At 42.6% G+C, this 15975-nt stretch overlaps 1 protein-coding gene across 8 annotated transcripts; it reads left to right on the forward strand.

Moving 5' to 3' along the window:
• The first annotated feature begins 310 nt into the window (after nt 1-310).
• On the forward strand, nt 311-15715 carry LOC106613141 (amyloid beta precursor protein binding family B member 1). 8 transcript variants are annotated; one of them, XM_014215107.2, is made up of 17 exons: nt 311-614; nt 1284-1910; nt 2051-2259; nt 3897-3956; nt 4344-4420; nt 4568-4628; nt 4809-4955; nt 5353-5480; nt 8322-8327; nt 8552-8666; nt 10105-10189; nt 10279-10374; nt 11701-11816; nt 11929-12105; nt 13728-13861; nt 14194-14233; nt 14378-15715. In XM_014215107.2, exons 2-16 carry the CDS (start codon nt 1301-1303, stop codon nt 14225-14227), a joined length of 2055 nt encoding a protein of 684 aa, XP_014070582.2. In that variant the 5' UTR covers nt 311-614; nt 1284-1300; the 3' UTR covers nt 14228-14233; nt 14378-15715. The 8 variants fall into 8 exon arrangements, with proteins under 8 accessions (XP_014070582.2, XP_014070584.2, XP_014070581.2 ...); XM_014215109.2 differs by having other exon boundaries at nt 14197-14233; XM_014215106.2 differs by having other exon boundaries at nt 14194-15715.
• Nucleotides 15716-15975: the final 260 nt, after the last annotated feature.

The following is a 15975-nucleotide window of genomic DNA, read 5'->3' on the forward strand; positions in this document are numbered from 1 at the left end:
GCAGCTTGGTGCAGACAAGCGAAGTGTTTATTGCAGAATTACCAGCATTTACTAGTGTTCTGTCCAACATGACTTTTTATTAGGTCTACTATGTCATTGATTTAGTACTAAAATACATATTTAAATCTCTTTTGATAATGCATTCTGTAAACTCCGATCAGCGATCATAGCACCCGAGTGGCGAAGCGGTCTAAGGCACTGTATCTCAGTGCAAGAGGCGTCACTACAGTCCCTGGTTCGAATCCAGGCTGTTTCACATCCGGTCGTGATTGGGAGTGTTATTAGGGCAGCGCACAATTGGCCCAGCGTCGTCCGGGCTTGGAAGTCATTGTAAATACGAATTTGTTCTTAACAGACTTGGCTAGTTAAATAAAGGTCAAATGACTTTTAAAAATTCATAATAATCCTAATCTGGTTGAGTCAGAGATCCATACGTACGAGGCAACACCCCCCCCCAACACCAAATCGTCTGTCACAACTCTGCACAACACCGCAGCATCAGCATCTGCTGGGAATCCAGATAAACGACCCATCTACGCCTTCATAAATGATTGTGTAAATATGTAACAATAACGAGAATATATTTTTTTTATCGAAGGACACATACAGCAGAAGTAAGTAGATTTGGTAGCTAATGGTGCACATGTTGAATTGCTGTTCTTTGTGCTCGTGTACCAATTATGGCCATATTATTATGGGTTGATGGCGGATGATGCCTGTTATTTCAGATGGTCACCTAGCTAGCAAGGAGGCTAACGAAGCCTCCTAGCTTACCTTTTAGTTGATTTAACGTTAGCTTAAACCACAGCTGGTATGTTAAATTAGCAATAATGCAGTATCTAGCTCTTGATATTATCATGTCATTTACATTGTTATTGATTGCTTGCTAAATTAGTAACTAGTGAGATAGCTAGAGGCCTAGCCAACTAATATTAGCCAGTAAGTTAGCTAGCGTAGCGATGTGTCATATCTCAATGTAGCTAGCTAATGGCGCAGTTAACATTAGCGAACGTTAGCTACCTAGCTTACTAGCTAGCTATTTTTTTTAAATTTCGCTTTAATGAGTCAACGCTAGTTAGGCCGGGTAGCGAGCTAGCTTGCTAACATTACCTTTACCTTGTTAACTTACTAACGTTAACGTTACAATGTCAAACAGTTGGCTAGCCAGCCAGGTCACTTGTCTCAAACTGACTCGTAACTAAACATTCGAGTGATCAGATGGGCAAAGGCATATCTTAGCTATCCATTTTCTCTCTAACCATACCCTCCTCGATTCCCTTCAGAGCTGCTGTATAGTACCATGGGTGGCCATGATGATGATGACGTATCTTATCATGTAGCCAACAACCAACATCAAGATGAAGTGCTGAAAAACAAATTGAATGACAGCGGCCTTTGGAGTGACCAAGAATCCACAGACGGCAACAATGCTAAGTGGGTCAAGGAGGGCAAGAACCAACTGAGGAAAGTAGCTGAGAAACATCAGGACCAGGACCAGAATGGGAACCAGGAGGACTTCTCCCCTCATAACACCAACGAGGAGGAGCAGACCAAATCTCCCAAGACCGCCAAGACCCTGGGCCTGAAGGAAGAAGAGTCCAATACCATCCTGAAAGAGCCACTACTCATCAACACCCTGGTGTCTGCAGAGGATAAAGATGGTGAGGGCGAAGAAGACAACAAAGAGAAGGAAGATTCATCTGAGGCAGATGAAGAGGCCTGCAGTCTTATAGAGGAAGAGAGGGAGTCCGAGCAGAGGAATGCGGAGGCTGAAAGAGAGGGAAGTGGGGTGGCTAGAAATCCCTGTCTGCTGTTCTCTAATGTGAATGGAACACCAAGTGATGAAGAAACCAACTGGTCAGCACTGTCTCAGGAAAGCACTGTTGAAAGCCCTCCAAATGAAAACAAAGGTAAGGGCGTGTTTGTTGAAATCAGTTGTGTGACTGTTTTGTTGTAACAATAATGATTATTGTCTAACATAACAAGTGCTTCTCAGGTTGCAAGTGACGTTAAGACTCCTCATTCTAACCCTCCCCTTCTCTCCACACAGAGTCCTTCTGGGACTCGGAGGCCTTTGAGGCAGACACAGACCTACCCTCTGGGTGGATGCGGGTTCGAGACACCTCAGGTACCTATTACTGGCACATCCCAACTGGCACTACTCAGTGGGAGCCCCCCTCCCCTCTGGACAAGGTGGGAGACTCCATGATGTCCTCCAGTATGTCCCTGGAGACAACACCCTGTGAGGAAGAGCCAGAGGTGAGATCTAACCCATAGGACTTAGGGATGATTTGTGACATACGGTGCTTTCGGGAAACATTCAGACCCCTTGACTTTTTCCAAATTTTGTTACGTTACATTTTCCTCAACCTACACATAATACCCCATAATGACAAAACAAAAATATTTTAACATTATTTTTTGCAAATGCATACATAAAAAACTGAAACATTTACATAAGTTTTCAGACCTTTTACTCAGTACTTTGTTGAAGCACCTTTGGCAGCGATTACAGCCTTGAGTCGTCTTGAGTATGCCGCTCCAAGCTTGGCACACTTGTATTTGGGGAGTTTCTCCCATTCATCTCTGCAGATCCTCTCAAGCTCTGTCAGGTTGGATGGGGAGTGTCGCTGCACAGCTATTTTCAGGTCTCCAGAGATGTTCGATCGGGTTCAAGTCCGGTCTCTGGCTGGGCCACTCAAGGATATTCAGAGACTTGTCCCCAAGCCCCTCCTGCATTGTCTTGGTTGTGTGCTTAGTCATTGTCCTGTTGGAAGGTGAACCTTCGCACATGTTTGAGGTCCTGAGCGCTCTGAAGCAGGTTTTCATCAAGGATCTCTCAGTACTTTGCTCAGTTCATATTTCCCTCAAACCTGACTAGTCTTCCAGTCTCTGGCGCTGAAAAACATCCCCACAGCATGATGCTGCTACCACCATGCTTCACAGTAGGGATGGTGCCAGGTTTCCTCCAGATGTGATGCTTGGTATTCAAGCCAAAGAGTTCAATCTTGGTTTCATCAGACCAGAGAACTCTTGTTTCTCATGGTCTGAGGGTCCTTTAGGTGCCTTTTGGCAAACTCCAAGTGGGCTGTCATGTGCCTTTTTACTGAGGAGTGGCTTCCGTCTGGCCGCTTTACCATAAAGGCCTCATTGGTGGAGTGCTGCAGAGATGGTTGTCCTTCTGGAAGGTGTTCCATCTCCAGAGAGGAACTGACCAAGGCCCTTCTCCCCCGATTACTCAGTTTGGCTGGGCGGCCAGCTCTGGAAAGATTCTTGGTGGTTCCAGACTTCTTCTGTTTTAAGAATGATGGAGGCCACTGTGCTTTTGGGGACCATCAATGCTGCAGACATGTTTTGGTACCCTTCCCCAGATCTGTGCCTCAACACAATCCTGTCTCGGAGCTATATGGACAATTCCTTCGACCTCATGGCTTGGTTTTTGCTCTGACATGCACTGTCAACTGTGGGACCTTATATATATATATACAGGTGTGTGCCTTTCCAAATCATGTCCAATGAATTGAATTCACCACAGGTGGACTCCAAGCAAGTTGTAGAAACATCTCAAGGATGATCGATGAAAACAGGATAGATCTGAGCTCAATTTCGAGTATCATAGCGAAGGGCCTGAATACTTATGTAAATAAGGTATTTCTGTTTTCTATTTTGTATAAATTAGCTAAAATGTCTTATGGGGTATTGTGTGTAGATTGATAAAGAAACAAATTAATTTAATCAATTTTAGAATAAGGCTGTAACGAAACAAAATTTGGAAAAGTCAAGGGGTCTGAATACTTTCCAAATGTACTGTATATGTTCTGAGAAGACTTGATATATGCTCTGCCAATTTAGAATATTTGGAGAAAAAATGTCATGTTTTTGTCTGACTCTACTAGGAAACATGGGGCCACCTCTCTAACCCAGATGAAGGGACTAGTGATGGAGAGCTGTGGAAGGTAAGGGACAGCATGAATATTAGTAAGTACGAATGAGAATCAGGACATGACCAAGGCCTCACATTCAGGATATCCTTTAACACTGACAACACAGTGAAAAGAGAATCATTATTTTCATGTGTATGGAGAAAGTGTTTTTTATGTCTCCGATTATTAATTGGAAAACATAATTTGAAACATACTCAATGTAAACCCTCCCAACAGACTCTGCGGATAAATCATTATTATGTGGGAAATAGTTGACATGGAAGCAGAAGCACTTGACATTTCATAGCTTCAACCCTCAATATTTCAGTTTTAGAAACAGTTTAGAAGGCAGCACATTAGGATTTTGATCAACTTGGTGTTGATGAATTGACTAATTCATTGTCGTCTTGGTGATTGCAGGAGGGAGAGGTGGCATCTGACCAGAGCCTGAAGGAATTTGAAGGGGCAACCCTGCGCTATGCATCCATCAACCTCAAGTAAGTCATGTGGTAGTAAGTTATGTGATAAGCCATCTCATTCTCAGCCAAAACAGTCTCTTAAACCCTCCTCTCTCTCTCTCTCTCTCTCTCTCGTTCTTTCTCAAATGATAACGGACTGCTAACTGTCTTTTAACTGTCTTGTAGCTGTTCCCAATCCGAGGAAGAAGAGAAACTTGATCCCCATGGCACTGACCTGGAGGCTAAGGTAAATTTGAAATTCACATTTACTCTCACTAAAACGCTGAGGCAGGAAGACTAGTCATCTGTCTGTCCCTTCCCTGTTAACGTACAACTGCTCTTCCCTTTCCTAATTGGACTGCGTTTGTCGCTCTTTCCCTCTCTCTGGCCCGTCCTGTGTTCTCTCCGGCCTCTATTGCTATGGCAGTATTTTGCTGTGCGCTCTCTGGGCTGGGTGGAGATGTCTGAAGAGGACATGGCACCGGGAAAGAGCAGCGTGGCTGTCAACAACTGCATCAGACAGCTGTCCTACCACAAACACAACCTCCACGACACTGCTGGCATTTGGGGAGAGGTTAGTCTAAGGAGCAGGACTACAGGAAGGGACTGGGGTGGGCTCTTCCTGTCTGGGGGAAGAGCCTAGTGGGGTTGATGTCTGGGCGAGACCCTCTGTTTACCTTTGTCTTTTTTTATCCAGCAACTGAAGCAATTACCTCTCACATTCCCTGCAGCTGCTCTGTGTTGAATAATGTTGAATATCAGAGTAATTATAGTCGTCCATATGGACCACTGCTTGGGAATGTCTCTTCATCTAAACCAGGATCAAGTCTAACAGTTGTTTGCTAGAGTATTATTAGTTGTAGCACAGATGGGTACATTGAAATGTAATTTGATTGATCGCTATGCCATTCAATTTGCTGTGCATGGTGGTGCTTCAGGAGGATAGTGATATGTTTGTGTTGTGTTACCAGGGTAAGGACATGCTGATGGTCCTGCAGAATGACACTATGAATCTGATCGACCCACTGGGACAGACTCTGCTGCACTCCCAACCCATCGCCAGCATCCGCGTGTGGGGCGTGGGCCGAGACAACGGCAGGTCAGTGTCCACTAGAACAATCAGGCGCTGTTTGGCACCACATCTGCACTACTGTGGCAGTCAGTTAAGTGGTGTAGCTACTTTTACAGGAACAGAAAATGCTGTTTTAACTCTAGAAATTATACTATTTTATATAGTGTTTATTTAGCGCTTTTTATTAGTTAATTGTCTGTCTAGTCTTAGCAGTCACCTTACTATTACTTCATGACCATCCACACCTAATTAAGATATATTAGGCACTGGGAATTACATAATAGCTGGTAATTTGTTCCATTTTCTTAAAGATTCAGAAATGGCTCATTGTTGCTAAAATTCGAATAGTTTGCCTAATTTCAGTTTGTGACATAACAAGCAAGTATAGTGTAGAGCAGGTATTGTAATGCCGTCGGGGTACACCAAATAAAAGTGTGATTCACATTTTTTTTTAAAGATATATCTTTATTTAATTTTTTTCATATTTTCAAATGGTCCATTTATATTTTCCAACGGGGTTATACATTTGGGTGAGGTTTTTATCTTGCCTGAGTAGCCTCGTTTCACTGGCAAAAATAAAAGTAAACCATCTAGTGTTGAGCGAAATAACACAATGTCAAATACAGGTAGCCTAGTCAAATAATTAACATCCAATCACATTAACTGTTATTCTCTCGCAGAATTTCCACTAACGGTCCGTATGTAGCCAAACGTAGCTGCTGCTCATGTTAGTATCTGTACTGAAGGCGCAAAAGACATGACAGGGAGACATAGTGGAGTGGTAACGCGCATGCAAGCAGTTGCTCCCGACGCCACTTGGGTCCACTGCAGCATCCACCGAGAGGCTCTTGCTGCCAAGGGAATGCCTGACAGCTTGAAAGACGTTTTGGACACTACAGTGAAAATGGTTCACTTTGTTAAAGCAAGGCCCCTGAACTCTCGTGTATTTTCTGCGCTATACAATGATATGGGCAGCGACCATGTAACGCTTTTAAACCATACAGAAGTGCGCTGGTTATCAAGGGGCAAAGTATTGAGAAAAAAAATAGAATTGAGAGGTGAGCTTAAAGTTTTCTTTACTGACCATAATTTTCACTTGTCTGACCGCTTGCATGACGACGAGTTTCTCACATGACTGGCCTGTCTGGGTGATGTTTTTCCTCGTCTGAATGATCTGAATCTAGGTTTACAGGGACTCTCCGCAACAATATTCAATGTGAGGGACAAAATTGAGGCTTTGATTAAGAAGTTGGAGCTCTTCTCTATCTGCATTAGCAAAGACATCACACAGGTCTTTCCATCATTATTTGCACACAAAAAATCATATGAACTCAAGCTTACCAGACAATGTCAAATGTGATACAGCGAAGCACCTGAGTGAGTTGGGTGCGCAATTACTCAGGTACTTTCCTGAAACGGATGACACAAACTACTGGATTCATTATCCCCTTCATGCCCTGCCTCCAGTCCACTTACCGATATCTGAACAAGAGAGCCTCATTGAAACAAGCGGTTCTGTGAAAATGTAATTTAATCAGAAGCCACTGCCAGATTTCTGGATAAGGCTGCGCTCAGAGTTTCTTGCCTTGGCAAATTGTGCTGTTAAGACACTGATGCCCTCTGTAACCACGTACCTATGTGAGAGTGGATTCTCGGCCCTCAATAGCATGAAAACTAAATACAGGCACAGACTGTGTGTGGAAAATGATTTCAGACAGACTCTCTCCAATACAACCCAACATTGCAGAGTTATGTGCATCCTTTCAAGCACACCATTCTCATTAACCTGTGATGAGTTATTCACCATTTTTAATGCACAAATAAGACTTTATATGTAAGATGGCTAAATAAAGAGCAAAATTATTGATTATTATTTTGTTTGTGCCCTGGTCCTATAAGAGCTCTTTGTCACTTCCCACGAGCCGGGTTGTGACAAAAACTCTCACTCATTCTTATGTTTAATAATGTGTCGTATAGTGTGTGTGTGTGTGTGTGTGTGTGTGTGTGGCAGGCTTACAATGATGGCAAAAAACAACATTTAAGAGTGCACTGACCCTGGTGCTAGAGGGGTACGCAGCTGGAGGTTGAATGTTTGAAGGGGTACGGGACTATAAAACGTTTGGGAACCACTGGTGTAGAGAATCATTGTACCATCTAAACCGCAGTGAAATATATTTTCCATAACTAAAAGTATTGTGTTTTCAGCTGTTTGAAACTGGGGTACAAAACCGAAAGTAAAAGATGCAAAAACGAAGCACAGGAAGCATAGAAATTTAGCAAATACAATAGATCTGCTGCTTCTTAGACTTGCTTTCAATCCGAATGAGATCTATAACTCTTTTCTATGTGAATTTGATTGAATCCACCAAATACGTTACATATTGCCACTTTAAGTATTACTAAAACATGTTAATGTTCATGCCTTAGGGTCGAGTTTTCCCATCCTAGACCTCTGGATGTGGGCCTGTTTTCCATGTATTTGCCCATTAAAAACTGAGTCATTTAAGGCTGCATGTACACAGACAGCCAAGTTCTCATCTTTTTTCCACTAATTGGTCTTTTGACCAATCACATCAGATCTTTTTAGAGCTGAGCTGATTAGTCAAAAGACCAATTAGTTCAAAACAGGTGTGAATAGGGGCAGCTTTTGTAAATGCAGCCTATTAGTCCAATGGCATGCTCAAATACTGCAACCCTGAGACACTACTGCCCTCTGGTGGGTTGTCCATGGTATTGCAATTACATTTACTTTCAAGGCATTGGCATTCACTTAATATCAGATTTTCATTTTCGACTAGTGTTTTTGTAATAACTGTGATTTAACTGATCATTATTTATTTTCATGCTGCATTTTGCTGCCCTATACAGGGAAAGGTATTGTACACATTTCTCTTTGGTCTTTATGCTCTCATGTCCCATGGTGTTTCTCCTACATATAGTTTAATTGATTGTGTTGTCATATCTAACATGATTCATTGCAATAATTGTAGTTTTTTAAAAAGTTTTTCTTGTCTGTTGCTATCATTCAATTTAGAGAAATGCATTTGGTTCATGTACCAGTATGTAAATGGTGTACTTTTCTGTGTTTGTTACAACAGAGACTTTGCTTATGTAGCGCGAGACAACCTGACCCAGGTCCTCAAGTGTCACGTGTTTCGCTGTGACTCACCTGCCAAGAACATCGCCACCAGTCTGCATGAGATGTGTTCCAGGGTGATACTTCTATGTCACATACACTACTGGTCCAAAGTTTTAGAACCACCTACTCATTCAAGGGTTTTTCTTTATTTTTACTACTTTCTACATTGTAAAATAATAGTGAAGACATCAAAACTATCATGTAATAACTGTAATAACTAAAAAAGTGTTTAAAAAATCAAAATATATTTGACATTCTTCAAATAGCCACCCTTTGCCTTGATGACAGCTTTGCACACTCTTGGCTTTCTCTCAACCAGCTTCACCTGGAATGCTTTTTCAACAGTCTTGAAGGAGTTCCCACATATGCTGAGCACTTGTTGGCTTCTTTCCCTTCACTCTGCGGTCCGACTCATCCCAAACCTTCTCAATTGGGTTGAGGTCAGGTGATTGTGGAGGCCAGGTCATCTGATGCAGCACTCCATCACTCCCCTTCTTGGTAAAATAGCCCTTACACAGCCTGGAGGTATGTTGGGTCATTGCGTCTCAAAGACATGGCGGTTGGAACCAAAAATCTCCAATTTGGATTCCAGAACAAAGGACAGATTTCCACCGGTCTAATGTCCATTGCTCGTGTTTCTTGGCCCAAGCAAGTCTCTTCCTCTTATTGGTGTTCTTTAGTAGTGGTTTCTTTGCAGCAATTCGACCATGAAGGCCTGATTCACGCAGTCTCCTCTGAACACTTGATGTTGAGATGTCTGTTATTTGAACTCTGTGAAGCATTTATTTGGGCTGCAATTTCTGAGGCTGGTAACTCTAATGAACTTATCCTCTGCAGCAGAGGTGACTCTGGGTCTTCCTTTCCTGTGGCGGTCCTAATGAGAGCGAGTTTCACCATAGCGCTTGATGGTTTTTGCAACTGCATTTGAAGAAACTGTGCAGTAAAACATCTGGCAGTGCTCTGTGTGGGACTGTGTTTTGCTTCCTTCATGTCTTAAAGTAATGGACTGTTTCTCTTTGCTTATTTGAGCTTTTCTTGCCATAATATGGACTTGGTCTTTTACCAGATAGGGGTGGTATACGGAAGATAGTCCTACCTAATCACAACACAACTGATTGTCTCAAACGCATTAAGAAGGAAAGAAATTCCACAAATTAACTTTGAACAAGGCACACCTGTTAATTGAAATGCATTCCAGGTGACTACCTTATGAAGCTGGTTGAGAGAATGCCAAGAGTGTGCACAGCTGTCATCAAGGCAAAGGGTGGCCATTCGAAGAATCTCAAATATAACATCTATTTTGATTTAACACTTTTTGGTTACTACATGATTCCGTATGTGTTATTTCATAGTTTTGATGTCTTCACTATTATTCCAGGATGTAAAAATATAGAAAAACCCTGGAATGAGTAGGTGTGTCTAATATACTATTTGCTGTGGAATGACTAATTTCACGATGACTTGAACATGTCTCTCTCCCTCTCCCCTCCCCCCCCACACACACACATTCAGATAATGACAGAAAGGAAGCTGTCCAAGCCATTTCTGAGCAGGTACAATTATGACCAGTGCAAACCCATGGAGATTCCTGCTCAAGGTAACCCCTGTGATAGGGTTATAGAGTTAATTTTATAACAGACGTACAACACTAGACACTAACTCCCTGCACACCTTCTTCCTCTGCAGAGTTTCCCGTTCCAAAAAATGAGAATTTCCAACGTTTCCTTGTGTATTACCTTGGTAACGTACCTGTGTCCAAGCCTGTAGGTAAGGGACGCATGGGTAAGAAAATCTTTTATTTACTTAGTAGTTAGGTAAATACACTATATGTACAAAAGTATGTGGACACCCCTTCAAATGTATGGATTCCAGCTACACCCGTTGCTGATAGGAGTATATAATCGAGCACACAGCCATGAAATCTCCATAGACAAACATTGGCAGTAGAATGGCCTTACTGAAGAACTCAGTGACTTTCAACGTGGCACCGTCATAGGATGCCACCTTTCCAACAAGTCAGTTTGTCAAATTTCTGCCCTGCTAGAGCTGCCCCGGTCAGCTTTAAGTGCTTTTATTTTGAAGTGGAAACGTCTAGGAGCAACAACGGCTCAATCGCGACGTGGTAGGCCACACAAGCTCACAGAACATGGCTGCCAAGTGCTAAAGCGTGTAAAAATCATCTGTCCTTTGTTGCAACACTCACTACTGAGTTCCAAACTGCCTCTGGAAGCAACGTCAGCGCAGTAACTGTTAGTCGGGAGCTTAATGAAATGGGTTTTCATGGCCGAGCTGCCGCACACCATCCTAAGATCGCCAAACGTCGGCTGGAGTGGTGTAAAGCTCGCTGCCATTGGACTCTGGAGCAGTGGAAACGTGTTCTCTAGAATGAGGAATCGCTCTTCACCATCTGGCAGTCTGACGGACGAATCTGGGTTTAGCGAATGCAAGGGGAACGCTACCTGCCCCAATGCATAGTGCCACCTGTAAAGTTGGGTGGAGAAGGAATAATGGTATGGGGCAGTTTTTCATGTTTTGGGTTAGGCCCCTTAGTTCCAGTGAAGAGAAATCTTAATGCTACCGCATACAATGACATTCTAGACGATTCTGTGCTTCCAACTTTGTGGCAACAGTTTGGGGAAGGCCCTTCCCTGTTTCAACATGACAATGACCCGTGCACAAAGCGAGGTCCATACAGAAATGGTTTGTCGAGATCAGTGTGGAAGAACTTAGCTGGCCTGCACAGAGCCCTGACCTCAACCCCATTGAACATCTTTGGGATGAATTGGAACGCTGACTGCGAGCCAGGCCTGATGGAAGCAAGTCCCCGTAGTAATGTTCCAACATCTAGTGGAAAGCCTTCCCAGAAGAGTGGAGGCTGTTATAGCAGCAAAGGGGCACCAACTTCATATTAATGTCCATAATTTTGGAATAAGATGTTTGATGAGCAGGTGTCCACATACTTTTGGTCATGTCTATCTGTGCAGTAAAACATCTGGCAGTGCTCTGTGTGGGACTGTATTTTGCGTCACTGCATACATGGCTAGATGGCTCCTCCCATGCAGTTTACCTTGAGGATACCGTTAACAGTAGAACGTTCTCGTCTCCTAGGTGTGGAAACAATCAATGATGCTTTGGCGGCTGCAATGAACAGCACAAGGAAGCAGGATTGGACCCCCGTCTCGGTCAACGTGGCCCCTGCCACTCTCACCATCCTCACCAGAGAGGTAGTTACTAACTAACCCATCCACACCGTCATCTCCGTTACACTGACCGTTAGTAGGAGTCATGTCAGTATGGCTCTCTCCTGACCGTGATGTGTCCCCTTGTCTTCCCCAGACTGAGGCGGTTTTGTCAGAGTGCCGGGTGCGGTTCCTGTCTTTCATGGGTGTGGGGAAGGACGTCCACACCTTTGCCTTCATCATGGTCGAGGGCCCCGGGGACTTCATCTGTCACATGTTCTGGTGTGAGCCCAACGCTGCCAGCCTGAGTGAGGCGGTGCAGGCCGCCTGCATGGTGGGTCACCAGACTGGACAGTGGACTCCATTATGGATTAACCTCTTGGGGCTATGTGGGACGCTAGCGTGCCACCAGTGGTGCACCCTATCAACAGCAGGTGCATTTCAAGAGCGGCAAATTTGAAACCAAATAAATGTCAAAATTCAAATTTTTCAAACATACAACTATCTTACACCCTTTGAAAGATAAACATCTCCTTAATCTAACCACGTTGTCCGATTTCAAAAAGGTTTTACGGCGAAAGCATAAAGTTAGATTATGTTAGGAGAGTACATTGACAATAGCTGTGTGTAATGTTTTGTCAATTCAAAGACAGGCGTCACCAAAACCATAAAACCAGCTAAAATGATGCACTAACCTTTTACAATCTCCATCAGATGACACTCCTAGGACATTGTTAGACAATGCATGCATTTTTAGTTCTATCAAGTTCATATTTATATCCAAAAACAGCGTTTTACTATGGCGTTGATGTTCAGGAAATCGTTTCCCTTCAATAACCGGCAGTCAAGTCAGCACCACAAATTAAATAATTAGAAAACATTGGTAAAATATTATATTGTCATTTAAAGAATTATAGATTTACATCTCTTGAACGCAATCGACTTGCCAGATTTAAAAATAACCTTACTGGGAAATCACACTTTGCAATAATCTGAGCACTGCGCCCAGAAAAATACGCTTTGCGATACAGACAAACGGCCATGTTGGAGAGATCTAAAATCGAAAATACTATGTAAATAATCCATTACCTTTGATTCTCTTCATCAGATGTCACTTCCAGGAATCCCAGGTCCATAACGAATGTAGTTTTGTTCAAAAAAGCTCATCATTTATGTCCAAAAAGCTCCGTGTTGTTAGCACATGATCTAAGCCCGCCGGACTTCACTTCATGAACGAGGGGAAAAAATATATTTACGTTCGTTCAAACATGTCAAACGTTGTATAGCATAAATCATTAGTGCCTTTTTTAACCAGAACATGAATAATATTCAAGGTGGACGAATGCATTCTCTTTTAAAACGTTTTGGAACGAGGGTACCCAACATGACCTCGCGCGCCAGAGTCTAATCGGCCATCACCGTTCCAAGGCTCTTGTTCGGTCAGATCTCATAGTAGAAGATTCAAAACACTTTGTAAAGGCTGGTGACATCTAGTGGAAGCAATAGGAAGTGCCAAAACATTAATCAGCCCATGTGTGTTTCAATGGCATTGGCTTAAAGGTAATTCAACACATCAGGTATCCACTTCCTGTCAGAAAAGGTCTCAGGGTTTTGCCTGCCAAATGAGTTCTGTTATACTCACAGACACCATTCAAACAGTTTTAGAAACTTTAGGGTGTTTTCTATCCATATATAATAAGTATATGCATATTCTAGTTACTGGGTAGGATTAGTAACCAGATTAAATCGGGTACGTTTTTTTATCCAGCCGTGAAAATACTGCCCCCTAGCCCCAAAAGGTTAACAAGTGGTCTAGAGAGACTGCCTGGAGGATGATATGTTGTCTATAATATAGAACATTTCATGAATGCCTGTCAATGTTTCCTTGAATAGTATTGATGTGTTTTAGTGTCTTTACTGATGGAGTCTTGTTGTATGTCTGTGTACTGTCCACAGCTGCGCTACCAGAAGTGTCTGGACGCGAGGCCTCCCAGCCTGGGCTCCTGCCTGCCCACTCCCCCTGCTGACTCCGTGGCCCGCCGGGTCAGGATGGGGGTCCAGAGTCTGCTGGGAAGCTTCAAGCAGTACAGGTCAGGGTCCCAGTCCCCCTGAGATCTCCTCCCCACCAACACTAACCCATCACAGCAGCTCCAGCTTACTCCTCTCTCACTCTCATTCTCCCTTTCCTATCGGACTTGCACTCTTTTTGGCCTTCCTTAGAGAATGTCTTGTCATTAGTGTATGGCGTTTTATGTAACTGAGGAAATGCTTACTTACTAGTGATTGCAAAGTGTGTTTTTCTATACTTCTACTGTACAACTCTCCTTTAGCTTTGTACTCAAACTGAATGAGCTCTGACAACAACCCATTGTTTGTTCTGTTGCTGGGATTTCATCTGTTTGTCACTATTTTTGTGTTTTAGCAGAAACCATGTCTGGCAGGAAGTGTTCGTATGATGGGATGTAAGTACATGTTTCTTCACAGTAGGAGGTTAGGACGATTCCACACAGAAATACATCTAATTTCTTCCTCAGTGCAATTATGGTTGAGTCATGGGGCCATGCTCCTCCAAACAGTAACACCTCTTTTTCTACTGGTGTCTAAAGGTCATGAAATCACTGTCGGGAACCTGGTATAGTAGTCTCCTGATGTTTGTTTTCTACCATGTCAATACCCTGTACACTCCTCAGCCTTTCTACTCCAGCCCAAATGAGCTTCTTGACACTAGCCATCCGAGAGCCCAAGTAGAGTGTTTTGTAGTCTTCCGTTAAATAAGTGTAGATTCATGTGCCACGTCGTAGTGAACTACCACTGATTTCAGGGTATACTGGAGTTGTTTCCCATACATTTTCATGAACATTTGCAAGTTCAGTGCTTGTGTGCAATAATCAGACTTTCCTGTATGTGGTGTTGGTAGAATGGCTTCCATAGGCTTATATAGCAGCACACACTGCTGTGGGTTGTTTAACGTAGGGGCCTGGCTATATCTGACTAGTGCTTGGCCAACAAAAAGAGCCAATGGTGAAAATAGACTTCTGGTCATGAAAAAGTGACCTATAAAATACAGCATCTCAAGGCCTCGGTTGTCCATCTGTTAGTCAACCCCAGCTTTTAACCACCTCATCACACACTGCATGTTTTAATAGCTTAGAGGAATAACCAGGGTCATATCTGCCTGCAGCGGTTTAGTGCTGAACTCTTAGTTATTGTAACATACTAGACGTGTGCTACTTCATGGTAAAGAGGGCTGAATTCTGTACCTGTTAAGTGTTTGTAAGGCATGTCACTAGCCTGTATCAGTGTCTATCAATATATAAGCTAGCTAGTAGTAGATTAGTTGTCACTGTCAGGCCCTTTCCACTGAGTAGCTGAGAGCAGGTCAGTATGTCTCCCTTAGTCACTGCCCTGGGACAGGGATAACATAGAGAGGATGACTCCAGTGCTTTTAGGATTCTGTTCTTCCACTTTTTGCTCTGTTTGGCCCTGGACACTTAAGTAATGTGATCTATTGTTTGTATACACTGTCATGGACACTACTGAGGAGCAGTTGCTCATTATTGATTATTGATTGTATTAGAGAACACAAGTCTGAGAATAGTTGTGGTTTTTATGTTTTAAAAAATGAATGAATTGTGTTTGTCAGAAGTATTTAGTGCAATAGTTATTTGACCTATAACAAAATAAAACTTGTAAAATATAGAAACACTATCTGAAATTAGACTAGATTGTATTGTATAATACTATAGTGTACCTTTTGTCACCGCTCACTTATCATTGTGCTCCTTTTTCTAATTCTGTTATGTTAGTACTTCCAAGGTCAACATTAAAAACAAGATGAGTGTTGGAACACTAGCTTATTCATTTATTTCACAATGTATGTAAATTAGGTGTATAAAATGTATCTGTATATAAAAGTCCCTGCACAATAAATAAATGTCAACATATCTTATGTTTGGTGTTGCATATTTCTTTGCACAATTTGCATGGTTTTGGTGTGATGTGACTGACTGAAGCCATGTGGATTGGAGAGATTGTATTCCAAAGAGCAGTTTATTAGATTAGATCTGTCTGTAAATTATGTCTCCTTTCGTAACCGGTGGTAGAACCACAGAAATCCTAAATTTTCAATCAATGGTTTTTATCTGACAATTCTTTGCAATCCCATTAAAATGGAAGAGAAGCCAGGCAGCCTTTTCATATGTAT

The sequence above is a fragment of the Salmo salar genome, chromosome ssa09 (assembly GCF_905237065.1).
Source record: "Salmo salar chromosome ssa09, Ssal_v3.1, whole genome shotgun sequence".
In the NCBI taxonomy this organism is placed as follows: Eukaryota; Metazoa; Chordata; class Actinopteri; order Salmoniformes; family Salmonidae; genus Salmo; species Salmo salar.